General features: G+C 35.7%; 1 protein-coding gene across 9 annotated transcripts in view; it reads right to left on the bottom strand.

Annotated features, from left to right (window-relative positions):
* Positions 1 to 16,847, bottom strand: part of INTS6L (integrator complex subunit 6 like) — a 59,165-nt gene that overhangs the window by 13,220 nt on the left and 29,098 nt on the right. For all 9 annotated transcript variants that reach the window (XR_004028701.1, XR_004028700.1, XM_030806877.1 and 6 more), the window contains exons 7-10: positions 16,143 to 16,306; positions 13,801 to 13,953; positions 9,641 to 9,773; positions 190 to 284 (exon numbers count right to left, since the gene is read on the bottom strand). Coding sequence is in view for 7 of the 9 variants with exons in the window: in XM_030806877.1 (XP_030662737.1) it covers positions 190 to 284; positions 9,641 to 9,773; positions 13,801 to 13,953; positions 16,143 to 16,306 (545 nt within the window). In the remaining 2 variants the exon portion in view is untranslated. The remainder of the gene's footprint in view (positions 1 to 189; positions 285 to 9,640; positions 9,774 to 13,800; positions 13,954 to 16,142; positions 16,307 to 16,847) is intronic.

Here is a 16,847-nt window from a genome sequence, read left to right as displayed (position 1 = left end):
TCTCTTTTGTGCCGCCATGACATCTCCAAACTCTTACACATGATTTGAGAAGACAGTGACGACACAAATATCTGTAAAATAAAAAGATATCTCTCTTATTGCAACAGTAAAAGCTTTTGATCACTAACATTTCTTGTGACAAGAATTATCATTGATACAGTTAATACATATATACACACAAATACATACTAATAGGTAGTATGGAGGCAGAGTTTTTAAGTAGCTGTCAAAAGCCTGTCGCCACTTCAGATTTGGCTTAAGCTTGTGAACCTTAAACAAGTCATCTGTAATAGAAAAATAAAATATTACATCATTCTAGTCCTGAGCTCTAAGATATAATCAAGCAACCCACATCTAGAAACTTCAGCTTTTAATGTAGATGAAAATTTCATTGGCGTTTATTTGATTATCTTTTTTAGTGGTTGTATTATTTACCAAAATTATATATAGTATTTTTTTCTAAAAAATGAAATAAATTCTTAAGTTACATATTCCTCTTTCATCTGCAATATTACATGAAATACAATATTAAAACAATGATTTTGATCCACTTGAAATATTTTCCCAACCTCTTACATATTGGTAACTAGTAATTTTCACCTCAGGGGCAATCCATGGTCACTGGTTGATGGAATAACATTTATTTCATTTAAACATAGAGGGTGTTATCCATTTTGCTGAAAGGTCAAGGTAAGAGACTTTACAAAGTATACACAAACAAAAGCTAAGCCTATAATTTCTAGGCAGTGATGAGCAAGCTCTAAAACTATATTTTGGGCCAGGCGCAGTGGCTCACACCTGTAATTCCAACACTTTGGGAGGCTCAGATGGATGAATCACTTGAGCCCAGAAGTTTGAGACCAGCCTGGGCAACATAATGAGACCCCCATCTCTATAAAAAAATAAACAAAAATTAGCCAGGTATGATGGCATATGCCTGTAGCTGGGGAGGTTGAGGTAGGAGGATTGCTTGAGCCTGGGAGGTTGAGGCTGCAGTGAGCTGTGATCGTACCACTGCACTCCAGCCTGGGTGACAGAGCAAGACCGTGTCTCAAAAAACATAATAAAATAAAATAAAATAATAAAATAAAAATTTTAATCAGCCTATGCTTTGTTTAGCCATATTTCCGTGCCTCTGCATTTTTTTTTTATTTCCATGATCACACATTTTGAGCCAAACTTTAGGTTACTCACTGACCTAAAGTCATTGGGTGATAGTAAAAGCACTAGTAGAAGTAAGTACAGATGTCAGGTTGAAGTTTAAAATTCTGTAGAACAACTAAACATGTTTCTTGAATACTATGTACTAAAAATATTTGAACTAAAAATATTTACCTAAGTAGACATTCCCTATCTTTTCACACTTAAATATAATTATTTTAATAATCGAAATCATTTTTATATACTGCATGAAAATTTCCTTCACATCTCATTATTTCCTTCCAAGTGTAAGAAAAAATATTTTTCTAATACAATAAAAATATAAAAATTGGAATCCCCAGACATCAACATGAATCTGCCACACATACTACAGGTACCAAAGACACCATAAATTCATCCTTTATTTTGTGTCTTAAGGTTTTATTAGTTTTGATTTTTTTTAAAAAAAATGCTTTACTTACAGAGACAAAACCATCCCTATCCCACATGCATAATTTCTTTACAAATAGGGCTATTCTTTGAAAATCTGAATTACTTTAGTTAAGAAAAGCGACTACATATTTCCTTCCTTTTACAGCTATAATAAATTATTCACTCCTGCTGAAACAAATTTAAATTTACAAAGTCATAAAATGTAGGTCTTTTGTTAAAGATTTGAAGATATTTCTGGTTCATTGCAGCAAGTGGGGCCTTTAAAGACCATTCATATCTTGACAGAAAGGAATGAGAGACCATGGATATATCCTGTTATACCATGTCTTTATGTGGAGTCTGTTGGGAATTAGGCAGATTTTGGAAACTAACAGACAAACGTAAATACTGGAGAAACTTTTAGATATAAATAGATTAGATAATCAAGTGAATAATACTCTTTGTATTTCTAACAATGCCAAGTGCAATGATTCCACCAAGGAGCTTGTTTAGGCTAATTATTTTCCGCCAGAGTTTTAAAATGGGAGTCAGGAGAAGAAAGAAAATATTCTGCAGTCTAGATTAAGAGTAGAGAGCTCCTGGGGTGACAGTGCCTTAGTCACTACCTCTGTAGCTCAGCAAATTATTTCCATGGCATTAAATACCCATTCACATGGACTCTCTAGGATGGTATATATACATATATATATGTATCTATATACATATATAGTGTATATAGATACATATATGTGTGTGTATATATATACGTATATATCTGTATATATATGTGTGTATATATATATATATATGTATATATATATATATTTCAGGAATGAAGGGGAAATCAAGATATTCTCAGATGAAGAGAAACTAAGAGAATTTGTCACTAGCAGACCTACCCTTAAAAAACAGCTAAAGGATGTTCTTTAAACAGAAATTAAACATAAAAGAACAAACCTTGAATTATCAGGAAGAAAGAACAGGATATGCCAAAATATGGTTTAAAACAATGGACTTTCATCCTGAGTTTTCTAAATTATGTTTGACAGTTGAAGCGAAAGTTATAACACTGCCTCATGTATTTCTAATTGTACATAAAATAGTTCAGATAATTTTATTATAAATGGAAGAGGGTAAGGGAATATAATGAGAGATAAAGTTTCTATATTCCACTCAAATTAGTAAAATAATGAGAACGAGTAGACTGTGGTAATTTGTGCATATATAACACCTGGAGCAATCACTAAAAAAGCTATCCAAACAGATATACTTGAAAGTACTATAGTAAAAGAAAATAGAATTCTAAAAAACATTTAAATAACCCAAAAGATGCCAGTAAAACGAAAACAGAGAAAAGAAAAATAGAACAAAGAGAAAACAATACTATAAGACGGCATACTTAAGCCCTAACATAACAATAATCACATTAAATGCAGATATCTAAATACACCAATTAGAAAACGAAGATTGGCAGAGTGGATTAAAAAACATGACTCAAAAATGTGCTGTCCATAAGAAACTCACTTAAACAAAACAGTTACAGGCAAGTTCAAAGTAAAATGATGGGAAAAGATATATCATGCAAACATCAAAGAAAAACAGAAGTGGATACATTAGTATCAGATAAAGCAGACTTAAAAGCAAATTAGCAAAGATACATTACATAATGATAAATCAAGGAAGAATACACCATGATTCTAAATGTATATGAACAAAGTAAAAGCTGCAAAATAATTGAAGCAAAAATTGATGGAACTGAAAAAGAAACAGACAAATCCACAATTATAGTTGGAGACTTCAACAACCCTTTCTCAAAAACTGATAGAGCAAATAGACAGAAAATCAACAAGGATATAGCAGAACACCATCAACCAACAGGAACAATTTAACACTTGTAGAGTATCCTACCAAACAACATGAGATCATACATTATTTTCAAGCACTGCTGGAATATATATTAAGATAGAAAATATGCTTTGCCATAAAGCAAATGGCAACATATTTATAAGAGTAGATATCAAATACAGATGTGTCCTCTGACCACGATGGAATTCAATCTAGAAACTAATAACAAAAAGATAATAGGTAAATTTCAAAATACTTGGAAATCAAACAATACACTTCTAAATAATCTATGGGTCAAATAAGTCTCAGGAGAAATCAAAAGACAAAGTAAAGTGAATGAAAATGAAGGGCAACATGTAAAATTTGTGGAAAGCAGCTAAATTAGTGCTGAGAGAAATTTAAGGCACTAATTACTACTTACAATAGAAAAGAGGAAAAGTATCAAACCAATAATCTAAGATCCCATACCAAGAATCAAAAAAGAAAGGCAAAACAAACTTAAAGTAAGAAGAAAGGAAATAAAGAAATCAATGAAATTTAAAAAAGAAAAAAAAATGATAAGATTAATGAAACAGCTGGTTCTTTGATGAGATTAATAAAAGTGACAAACATCTAGCAAGGCTGACAAAGACAAAGAAGACATAAGACCCGTATTATCAATACCAGGAATAATATAGGTGATATCACTAAAGGCTCTGTACACATCAAAAGGACAATAAGGGATTGCTAAGAATGATTCTACACACATACATTTCACAACTTAGATAAAATGGGCAAATGGACTGATTCCTCAAAAGGACACATAACCACATTTCACTCAATGAAACACATAATGAAAAGAAAGAAATTGAATTAATGAAAGAAATTGAATTAATAATTTTAAAACTCCCAACAGGAATGTTTAGAACCAGATAGTTTCACTCAGGAATTCTATCAAATGTTTACAGAATAATTAATACCAATTATACACAATCTTTTCCAGAAAACAGAATAGGAGAAGCACTTCCCAATTCATTTTATGAAGAGCTTGTATTACCTTGATACTAAAACCAAAGACAACAAAAAAGAAATCTACAGGCCAATATCTTTCATGAATATAGACACAAAATTACTCAAGAAAATATCAGCACATAGAACTCAGTAATATATATGAAAAGAATTATATGCCATGACCAAGTGAGATTTATTTCAGGGATAGAAAGCTGGTTCAATATTTGAAAATTAGTCAGTGTAATCCATCATACTTACACACTAAAGAAGAAAAATCATATGGTCATATCAAATGATACAGAAAGAACATTTGAGGCGTGGCCCAGTGGCTCGCGCCTATAATCCCAGCACTTTGGAAGGCCGAGGCGAATGGATCACCTGAGGTCAGGAGTTCAAGATCAGCTTGCCCAACACGGTGAAAGCCCGTCTCTAACTAAAAATATAAAAATTAGCCAGGCACGGTGGTACATGCCTGTAATCCAGCTACTTGGGAGGCTGAGGCATGAGAATCGCTTGAACCCAGGAGGCAGAGGTTGCAGTGAGCCAAGATCATGCCACTGCACTCCAGCCTGGGCAACACAGCAAGATTCCATCTCAAAAAAAAAAAAAAGAAAGAAAGAAAGAGCATTTGAGAAGCTTTAACACCTATTTATGATTTTTAAAACTCAGAAAAATACAAATAGAAGGGGAATTCTTCAACTTTTTATTTTTGAGATGGAGTTTTGCACTGTCTCCCAGGCTGGAGTGCAGTGGCACAATCTCGGCTCATTGCAACCTCCACCTCCTGGGTTCGAGCGATTCTCCCGCCTCAGCCTCCCAAGTAGCTGGGACTACAGGTGTGTGCCACCATGCCCAGCTAATTTTTGTATTTTTTAGTAGAGATGGGGTTTTGCCATGTTGGTCAGGCTGGTCTCGAACTCCTGACCTCAGGTGATCCACCCATCTTGGCTTCTCAAAGTGCTGAGATTACAGGCGTGAGCCACCGCACCCAGCCAGAACTCTTCAACTTGATAAAGAAAATCTACAAAAGCATTATGCTTAATGTAAGAATGAATAGTGCATAGTTGTCAAGCACTGATGGAACATACATCTTACCACTGCCATTCAACACAGTGCTGGAAGTTCTCTACAGTACAGTAAGGCAAGAAAAGAAAAGAAAAAGCATAAAGATAAGAATAGAAAAGGTAAAACTGTCTCTATTTGCAGATGACATAATTATCTACATTGAAAATTCCAGGGAATCTACAAAACTCTCCTACAACTAATAAGTGAGATCAGTAAAGTTGCAGGATACAATATTAACATAAAAATCAACTGTATTCGTATATACTAGCAGTGAACATGTAGACACCAACATCAAAAATATAATAGCATTTGCAATCACTCAAAAAATGAAGTAGGTGTAAATATAACAAAATATGCACCGCATTTGTATGTGGAAAACTGCATAAGACCAATGAAAGATAAAAAAAAGATCTAAATAAGTAGTTGCAAGTCACCTGTCAGAGGGCTAGTATCTACGATATATAAAGAACTTTCAAAACTCAACAGTAACAAAAGCAAACAATCTAATTAAAATATAGGGAAAAGTCAGTTCACCAAAGAACATATACAATGGCACATCAGCACATCAGCACATAGAAAGATGATCAACATTGTTAGCCATTAGGGAAATACAAATTAAAACCACAGTGCTATATCACCATACACCTATCAAAATGGCTAAAATTTTAAAAATACTGACAACACCAAAGGCTGATGAAGATGCAGAGAAACTGATTCACTTATACACTAATGGTGGGAATGTAAAATAGTATAGCTACTCTGGAAAACACTTAGGCTGTTTCTTAAATAACTAAACATGCAACTACCATAGGATCCAGCAATTGCACTCCTAGGCATTTATCTCATAGAAGTGAAGACTTATGTTCACAACCTGTATGCAAATATTTACAGTAGCTTTATTCACAATAGCCAAAAAGCATAAACAACACAGATGTCCTTCAACAGGTGAATAGGTGGAGAAACTGTGGTATATTAATGTCATAGTTTGTAAACTCAGCAGTGAAGAGGAACAAACTATTGATACTTACAACAACCTGAAGGAATCTCTAGAGAATTACACTGAGTGAAAAAAGCCAATCCCAAAAGGTTACATACTGAATGGTTCCATTTATATAACATTCTTGATATAATAAAATTGTAGACATGTAGAACAGATTAGTGGTTGGCAGTGGTTAAGGAGGGGATGGGTACAGAAGGCAGGCAGATGTGGCTGTAATAGGGCCTCATAAGGGATCTTTGTGGTGATGAAAATATTCTGTATCTTCACTGCATCAATGTTAATATCACAATTGTGATACTGTACTGTAGTTTTGCAAGACTTCCATTTGGGAAAACTGAATAAAGAGTACATAGGATCTTTCTGTGTTATTTCTTTTTAAAAAATGTTATTAAAAATTGTGTTTAGGCTGGGCGCAGTGGCTCATGCCTGCAATCCCAGCACTTTGGGAGGCCGAGGTGGGCCAATCACTTGAGGTCAGGAGTTCGAGACCAGCCTGGAAAACATGGTGAAACCTCGTCTCTACTAAAAATACAAAAAGTAGCTGGGCGTGATGGTGCGCGCCTGTAATCCCAGCTACTTGGGAGGCTGAGGCGGGAGAATCACTTGAACCTGGGAGATAGAGGTTGCAGTGAGCCAAGATCATGCCATTACACTCTGGCTTGGGTGACAGAAAGAGACTCTTGTCTCAAAAAAAAAAAAAGAAAAGAAAAATTGTGTTTAAAAACATGTAATACTTACCATCTTAACCATTTTTAACTGTACAGTCCAATAGTGTTAACTGTATGCATATTGCTGTGCCATAGATATCTAGAGGCTTTTCACCTTAGAAAACTGAAACTCTATTACCCACTGAAAAACAAGTCCCCATTTTCCCCTCACCCAGCCCGTTTCTATGAGTTTGACTACTTTTAATAACTCATATAAGTGGAATCATACAATATTTGTCATTTGGCTTATTTCACTTAGGATAAGTCCACTAGGTTCATCCACATTGTAGCATGTCACAAAATTTCCTTCTTAAGACTAAATGATATTCCATTGCATGTATATCTACCACATTTTCTTTATTCATTTATCCATCAACGGATTTTTTTTTTTTTTAGCTATTGTGAATAATGCTGCAGTGAACATGGGTGTGCAAATGTATCTTCAAGATTCTGGATTCAATTATTTTGGATATATACTCAGAAATGGGATTGCTGGATCATATGGTTAATTCTATTTTTAATTTTTTGAGGTACTTCTATCTGTTTTCCATACTGGTTGCAACATTTTACATTCCCAAGAGTGCACAAGAATTCCAATTTCTCCACATCTTTACCAACACTTCTCATTTTCTGTTTTTGTGATAGTGACCATCCTGAGGGGTGTAATGTAATGCCTTACTTTAGTTTTGATTTGCATTTCTGTAATGATTAGTGATGTTGAGCATCTCTTGATATGCCTATTAACCATTTGTACCTCTTCCTTGGAGAAATATCTATTCAAGTCCTTTGCCCATTTTTTAAGCAGGTTATTTAGGGTTTTGTTTTTGTTTTGCTATTGAAATGTAAGACTTCCTTATATTTTTTGGAAATTAAGCCCTTATAAGATATATGATTTGCAAATATTTTCTCCTATTCCATAGGTTGCCTTTCCACTCTGTTGATTGTCTCCCTTGATGCACAAGCTTTTAAGTTTGATATAGTCCCATGTGTCTAGTTTTGTCTTTGTAGCCTGTGCTTTTGAGGTCATCTCTTTCTATATTATTTCTTACAACTACATGTGAATCTGCAATTATCTCAAAACAAAAAGTGTGTAAGTGGTATCATGTAGTATCTGTTCTTCTGTGTCTGGTTTATTTCACTCAGCATAATGTTTTCTAGCATAGTACCTATAGTTAACAATACTGTATTGTGTACTTAAAAGATCAGTAAGAGGGTAGATCTTATCAGGGCAGGAGGAAACTTTTGGAGGTGACTGATAGGTTTGTGGCATAGATTGAGGTGACGGTTTAATGGGTATATACTTATCTCCAAACTCATCAAGTTGTATACATTAAATATGTACAACTTTTTGTATGTCAAGCATAACTCAATAAAGTAGATCAAAAAAAGTGCACTTAAAAATAGAAAAATAATACCATTAACAGTGGTAGTGAAGATTACATAGTCTAATCTCTTCACTTTATAGTTGTGGAAACTGAAGTCATAAAGACATATTTAAGAAAAGGGATAAATAAATCTGCAAAATACAGACACTTTTTTACTGGCTGTCTTATTAATCTGAAAGATATAACCTATATCTTATGTTAATGATAATCAGCTCTTAGAAAGAGAACATCCCTCTTAGGTTGGACTAAGAAATAAAGTAGATAGGTTATATAAAATAATCATGCTAATACATTTATGATGACTCATTCTTAAACTTCTTAAATCAACATTTAAAAGTATTGCAACTTCAGTATACTCAATGTATGTTGTATTTATAGCACTAAAAGTCTCATAGTTTTAATGATCATATGAAAACTTAGTAAAGATTCGACCCTTTTTGCAAAAATTAAGAAACTCCACGAAATAAAAACATTTACAACTTTACAACTAGAAGGATGCTGTGCAGTAAGTACTACATTACTCTAAACAGATGTGGCTCTTCAAATAAGGGGAAAATATCTCCACACACATTTTCATTAGTATCTGAGTAACAGCTTCTTGAGTTGTTCCTTTTAGAACCTTGCTATGGAAATCACAGCTTCTACAACCACAGTCATTGCAGAATTTACTCTGGTACCTATTTTCTTAACTCACTACTCTGCCTGAAACAGATGCCTCAAGAGCATTTATCTTCTGAGGGGAAACAAGCACAAGCCATTACTCCCACCCCATGGTAGCTCTGTTTTGGTATTTTTTGGCCCCAAACTATACAAAAAAGCCAAGTGCACCTCAAACTGGGGATTGGGGTGGGGCATGCATTGGAAGTTGCAACCTGAAGAACAGCATAAGAATCACACGCTGAAGGTCAAGCTTCTCTTCTGTTTGATGTAAAAACAACAAAAAGAAAACAAACAGAAAACAGTATGCAAATTCTTTCCTTTCAAATCAGTTTTTTACTGTCATCTACATTTAAAATTATTGATTTTTCATTTCTGTTGTATTTTAAAGATGATTCAGTGGCACATGTTTTACTTACCTAAAAGAGGAAGTAAAACTGGGTAGTTGTAAGGCATCACAAAGAGGTTTACACAAGTTAAAGTTGTACTGGCTTTTAAATAACCAAATGGATATCCAAGTTCATTGTACTTTCCACTGCTAGTAACAAATACCTGAGAAGAACATGAAGTAACGCACAGTGATGACAATAAGGATTTTATGTCAAACCAAACCCACAGTAACATTCCATAGCAGCATCTATGGTACAATTTGATTGTAATTTTAAAATAGCAATAGTGTTTTTAGCCTATGGTTATGTCAAAATATATTATACTAGGCTAGGCTCATGTACTAGGATTACAGGTGGCTCACATTTATAATCCTGACACTTTGGGAGACTGAGGTGGAAGGATTGCTTGAGGCCAGGAGTTTGAGACCAGCCTGGGAGACAAAGGGAGATCTCATCTCTACAACAAATTTTAAAAATTAGCCAAGTGTGGTGGCACGTGCCTATGGTCCCAGATCCTTGGGAGGCTGAGGCAGGAGGATGGCTTGAGCCCAGGAGCTTGAGGCTGCAGTGAGTCACCACTGCACTCCACCCTGGGTGACAGAGCAAGACCCTGTCTCAGAAAAAGTCCTACTAAATATGAATGTTCAGATCGCAATTCTCCTATAAATTATATTAAGAAATGAAACTATACTATGCAACAACCATTCAGAGACCACAGGCTACATCAACAGTACCCAGATAGTTACTTACTTAGCAAAATGAAAAATAAAGCTGAAATACTGCTAAGAGGAAACCAGCCACTAAAACAAATTAACTTCTCAAAAGAACAAGTGGTAATCAGAGTGCAGACTGTGAAGAAAATAGAACATAGTCCCATGCCTGAAGCATGAAATTACAAAAACAAAGCCTACTTAAAGGATTATGTAAACCGTCTTCATTGTACTATTATTAAGTCTTTGCTCTATGCGTCTTTGCTGCCTCCTTCCCCTACCCATTTATTCATTTTTTTTTCAATAAATATTTACTGAGTAACCTATTATAATAAGCCAGGCACTGGTGCTAGTTATTTTGAGACAGCAAGGAGATACTTTGGGTCAACCTGGAAGGCATTTCTCTTATAAGTTATGCTGGTAGTGGCTGAGTGCGGTGGCTCACACCTGTAATCCTAGCACTTCGGGAGGCCGAGGCGGGCGGATCACCTGAGGTCAGGAGTTCCAGACCAGCCTGGCCAACATGGTGAAACCCCATCTCTACTAAAAAATACAAAAATTAGCCGGGCATGGTGGTACGCCTGTAATCCCAGCTACTCGAGAGGCTGTGCAGGAGAATCACTTGAACCCAGGAGGTGGAGGTTGCAGTGAGCTGAGATTGTGCCACTGCACTCCAGCCTGGGCAACAGAGCAGGACTCCGTCTCAAAAAAAAAAAAAAAAAAAAAAAGTTATGCTGGTAGAGTAAACATTCAGTGAAGATCAAAACATTGATCTTAATTCCATATGACTATTTTCTTACTCCTTATTGATTTCCTGATGTGATTCCTGTATCATCAGCCCCCTTACAGTTGATATGTTGTGCTGGGGTCCCCTAGCTGCCATGTTTTCTCTGTTCCATGTTCAGAGTCTTTGGTCCAAACCACCAATATATACTTTTAGAGACCTGGACCTTTACTTTTCCAAAGTCCTTCGGCAGAATCGTTTACAACAAAGTAGAACCTTGACATTTAACAGAATCCATTTACCTTGCTAGTTCTCAGTACCACCAATATCACCTACCAATTCACTACCTTCTTATAATATTATCACTAAGAATAAGTTGGTATAATTATGTAATGTAATTTATGTAATTTATGATCCCACAGAACATGAGTTGTACTAAAACATGAGTCTACTAGATTTTGTGTCATAATTTGAATGATAATAGAAACAGATAACTGCAATAAACCATGCTAGATTTTATTTCCTAAGTGTGTATATTAGAAGAGAGAAAAATTCATCAAAGAAAGATAAAAAAAATCACATGCACAAGGCAGTCAAGGGTCAGATCTATGATTCCCATGAAAGGAAAAGCACTGTATTTTGTTTCTTTCTCTCTTTCTCTTTCCTACCTTCCTTAGCCCCTTGAGTTTTTCCAAATTCCTTATCAGCCACAGATTCATAGATTTTTAGGGTTCCAAAGGATCTTTAGAGCTAGTTCGGACAAAGTAAGTCCCTCGTGCAAGCCACATAGTTGGTGACAGAACTAGGGTTAGGCTCCGGTCTCCATTGTGGTTTTGCCAAATTTCCTGGCTACTGGTTCATTTTATTCTTTTCACTACCACTAATTCATCACATTAAGAATACTCTAAAACAAAGTAACATAAAGTACAGGAAAGAGGCATATGACATATTTAAGGGGTTGTGCAGGAGCAAGGACAGCATTTCTTAAGTTTCTCTGAAGAAGGTTTCCAAGAAATGTGCTATATAGAAAAGAGGGGTTATTTTAGGGAAAGGCTATAATTTGTAATTTTATTTGCTTTCATTATAAAAATATTTTTCAACCCATAAATTCAAAGGTCATATCTTTATTTTAAATTAGCAATCTATTATCCATATCTCTACATTTCTAGCACTTTTGGGGTAAACTATAAGTATGTAGCTCAATGAATGCTCACAAAGTGAATGTACATGTGTAAACAGCACACGAGTCAAAAAACAGAATATGGCCAGGCACAATGGTTGATGCCATCATCCCAGCACTCTGGGAAGCCGAGATGGGAGGATTGCTTGAGCCCAGGAGTTTGAGACCAGCCTGGACAACACAGTGAGACTCCGTCTCTCTAAAAAAAATAAAAATAAAAATAATAAAAAATAAAAAAAAAATAAATAAAAAAGTTAGCCAGGAATTGTGGTGTGTGCCTGTAGTCCTAGCTCCTCTGTGGGGCCTGAGGTGGGAGGATCGCTTTGCTTGAGCCAAGGAGGTCGAGGCTACAGTGAGCTGCGATTGTGTTACTGCACTCCGCCCTGGGCAACAGGCTGGATGCTGTCTCAAAACAAAACAAAACAAAAAGAAAAGAATGAAAGAAAGAAACAGAACAAAACCAGACATCTCCTTGTGTCCTCTTCTGTCCACTACCTTGCATCCCCCTAAGAGAAACCACTATCCCGACTTCTGAGTAAGTTAGTTTTACCTCTTTCTGAAAGTATATAACATAGAATCACACAATATGTAATCTTTTCTGTCTGGCTTCTTTGCTCAGTATTATGTTTGTGAGATTATTCTGTTTCTTGTGCTTTTACATTCTTGCTTTAAGCCTGCTCCTTTTTTTCTAACTAGTTGTAGCATCTTGGGAGAATTTAAGTAGCTTACAGACAACTTGTAGCAATAATCTCACATTTTAAGATAAAACAGATGGCAGTCTGAAAGTGTTCCTTGCATAAATAGAGCCTAACAGTTACTGATTGCTATAGAGTCCTATATATTAATAGAAGTAGAACATACATCTCTACAGTTTAGAAATATAACATACATCTTTACAGTGTAGGACATTTTTGTTGTATCCACATAAAAAGGCTGTGACTGCCATCTCTGAATTTTTACAAATTAAGTTCCATAGGTGACTCTATTAACCAATCAGCAAATCCTTCTGGCTTAAGTGTAACACTTGGAAGAGCCAGTGTATGATAGATATCTCTATGCATTTGTCTCATTCAAGTTGCAAAATCCACATTACACACATTAGTGTGATTTGTACTACAGGATGAAGAGTTTTATTATATTACACTAATACAGAAATTAGTTTCAGTGCTTATGGTTCTCTGCCTAAACTATCCTGTACTTCCAATCTGTCAAGTGCAAAGTAAGGGCTAAACACCTTGTTTCAGCTGCTGATGCCATACCTGAAGTGAAGTACAACCTTTAGATTAGGGATTCTTAAGCTGGGGTCCATGGGTAGACTTCAAGGGGTCCCCCAAATCCTCAAATATATAGATTTCATCAGACTCTATTGCTTTAAATGGCAATGTACAGTAGACTAATGATTCATATTAGTCTGAAATTATTTGCCTGGCCCTGTTGTTTATTTGACAGCATTCATGAGAAACATCATTAGCACAGTCAGTCCAATTATTTTGAGAATAACCTTTGAAGCTTCTTAAAACAATTCCCAGATCCTAGAGTGGTTACAGACATTTGGCTAATAGGTAAGGATAAGTACCTGCCAGCAGGTATGGGGAGACTTTCGTTCTAAGATATACTGAGTTAAGGGCGAAGGTTCAAGTTCATATTTGTCAAAAGGAAGTTTGTCTATTACCATTGGCTCACAGTCTACACAGGAGAACCTCACAACAGGATGAGATGTTCGTGGAGGCTAAAAAAAATTTTAAAAAAAGCAGAAAAAATGGTTAGGTCTCAAAGCAAGCTTATATTTCTGACAATTCTGCAAGTCCTTTTATATTTTGTTACATTATCACTGAGATACAGACTAGCATTTTGAGAAAGAAGATTACTAGATCTCTAGGAACCACCAATGACTTCCATGGGAGAGAGGGCTCAGATTCTTTACTATCTACTTGACATTAGGAAGAGGAAAGGTAAATTACAACACTCATAACTAAAATTTCAGTGAATTGAAAAAAACTATTTTGAATATGTTTAAGAAGTTTTTATGATTCGTAGGATGAATGTTGAATTTCAGATCTATTTTATGACCTCCAAGAATTGCTTGCCCTTCATTCCTTTGTACCATGAGGTTACAGATAGTCCAGATACGCTGGGAATGAAGAAATCCATGCAACTTTCTAATAAGGTAATGAGAGGGCTAAAGCCATGAACAAGCAAGATGAAAAATAGTAGAGGGAAGGAAAGGGCAAGATAGAGACTGATAATAAGCCAGTCACAACGCCTGGGCCCAGATGGATTTTTGCAGCATTGCTAACACCAACGTGTTTGCTTGAATAGCTGGAGCTGGGGATGCTTTGCGCTGGGCTTCAAAGGCCTGTGTACCTGGGGTACTGGAGCAGATTAATGGAGAAGCCATTTAAGTAACAGGTTTAGCTTGTGTGATTGGAGAGCACCAGAGAGAGAAAGGCGAACAGCAAGGGCAATATGGAGAGAGAGGGACACAGGACAAGTCCCAGAGACAAAGTAAGAAGTGGGTCAGCCTATTCTTGTTGAGAAATCTGTAAGGCTAATATGAATATGATAAAATATCACTGCTTCCTTTATAAAAAATGAAAACATATTCATTTGCCTTTATAATTTACAATTATAAGATATTTGGGGTTTGAGAAAAATAGCTCTTAAATGAACTTTTAAAGATGGAGGAATGGTAACATGAGCTATGTGTGAATTACTTGGAATGTCTTATTCTATTTTATTTTTTACCAACTTAGTTTTAACTAACCTTGTGAAAGGTTTCTGACTCCTTAGATTTGAACAGGTAAAAATGTCATAAAGACATGAATGAAGACTTGTTGCTAGCAAAAATGAAGTAAATTTGCCATAAAGCCTGTACTCTGGAGTTTGGAAGGGCTGAGGTTTCACAGGCGTAACACCTTGAAGCCCTGAGGAGAGGAGTGGGACGTTTACCCTCACCCACAGCAGTGGCCAAAAGGGCTCTTCAGTCTTACATTCAGGTCTTTCATGGCCACTTCTGAAAAAAGGGCAGAAGCCTAAAAGCAGTAATCCAGGAGAAAATGCAATTCACTGTCAGAAATTTCTAAAACCGAGACAGAATATAGATGAACTGAACTAGGAAGATGTTAAATAGAAGAAGTAGTGATTTGTTTGTGTCCCCTCCTGAGCCCACATAAGGGAGATTACTCAGGCCCTCTTACAATTTGGGGAAGGGGAAAGAAGACAAAAGAGAGAGTGGGTTTCATACCATCTCCCTTATTACTAGACACTGCCCTCCCTCCAAAAAAAAAAAAAAAGCCAATTGATCTGGCACTGGGAGCAACTGTAATAGCAAAGCCTCTCCTATCAAATGCAGTGACCAAAAAGACAAATCCTTGCTCAGAGATTATTTTTTAAATATTGCTTAACTACCCATCATTGAAAGGTATATAGCTACAAAAGTCCATTGATTACAAAAAGATGAAAAGTAGGAAGAAGTAGAATTTTGAATATGATTTTAATATGTTCCCAGAACCTATCCAAGGTGTAAACTATGTTCAAACTTCCTGAGGCTGTGCATGAAAACCAAGGCCAGTACATTTTAGATGTTGTGTTTGCCACGTAAATCAAGTCAGCTGCTCTGAAATGAAAACCAAGTAACAGATTATAACAGCATCAAAAACAGCAATGTTTTAACATCCAAAAAGGGCAGCTCAAGTGGCAAATGCAACTGAAGAATGACAAGTATCAGAAAATAAAGGAAGTCCTCCTTTGCTTTTAGGCACAAAGCTAGACTTCCAGTAAGAGATAGAAGGCAAAGGAGGGAAGACTTACTTGCCTGTGGCATGGCATAAAGGCCTCAAAGCTATTTTAAAAGGTTCACTGTAATCAGAAAATGGAAAATCCAGAATGACGTTTACCTTTTTGTTTTATGACACTTACTAGTGAAGGTAAATTCTGATCTGGCCAAAAAGATTCTGGAATTGGCCAATGTCCAACAGGAACACCAGTTTTAGAGTTAGGTCGTACATAAATGAGTTTATGACAACTATGCCATGGCTGAGCAGCAAATGAATTGCTTGGCCTAGATGAATCCATAAGTCCATCTAAAAGTTAAACAAAAGACAAACAAAGGCGTGAATTTCTTTTTACAGCTGCTGATCTTCTTGTACAAACTTTCTAGCTGAAAGCAAAGTCCAAAATAAAACAAGAACAATGATTCATGAAAAATGGAAGAAGAAAAAAAAGTGACTCTACTAGGATTTCTAAACGTTCTCTCTAGCAACTCTTTTCATCTAATCTATGTCTTCTAACCCAACACCCACCCCACCATTCTTAACCTAGTAAGAGAATATGCAGTTATGCAGAAAACTATGGTAAAACTAGTTTTAAATTTTCTGAGACTCATACAGATAAATTAAAAACATCAAAACACTACAGTTATTTTTCAAGAATTCAATTACTAAATTAGGCAAATGAAATTGTTGATTCCCTGGTATAGTTTTTACATTCCTGGAGTCTGACAAAAATAGATCATAAATTCCATACATATATTCTTTCTATTTCCAAATACAAGAAAAAGTGTTCTTTGCCAAACAATTAGACCCAATGACCACAAAGGCAAAGTAAAAACTAGCCAAATTCACT

This window comes from Nomascus leucogenys, chromosome X, assembly GCF_006542625.1.
Source record: "Nomascus leucogenys isolate Asia chromosome X, Asia_NLE_v1, whole genome shotgun sequence".
Lineage (NCBI taxonomy): Eukaryota > Metazoa > Chordata > Mammalia > Primates > Hylobatidae > Nomascus > Nomascus leucogenys.
The sequence above is the reverse complement of the archived record's forward strand: the minus strand, read 5'-3'. Positions and strand labels throughout refer to the sequence as shown.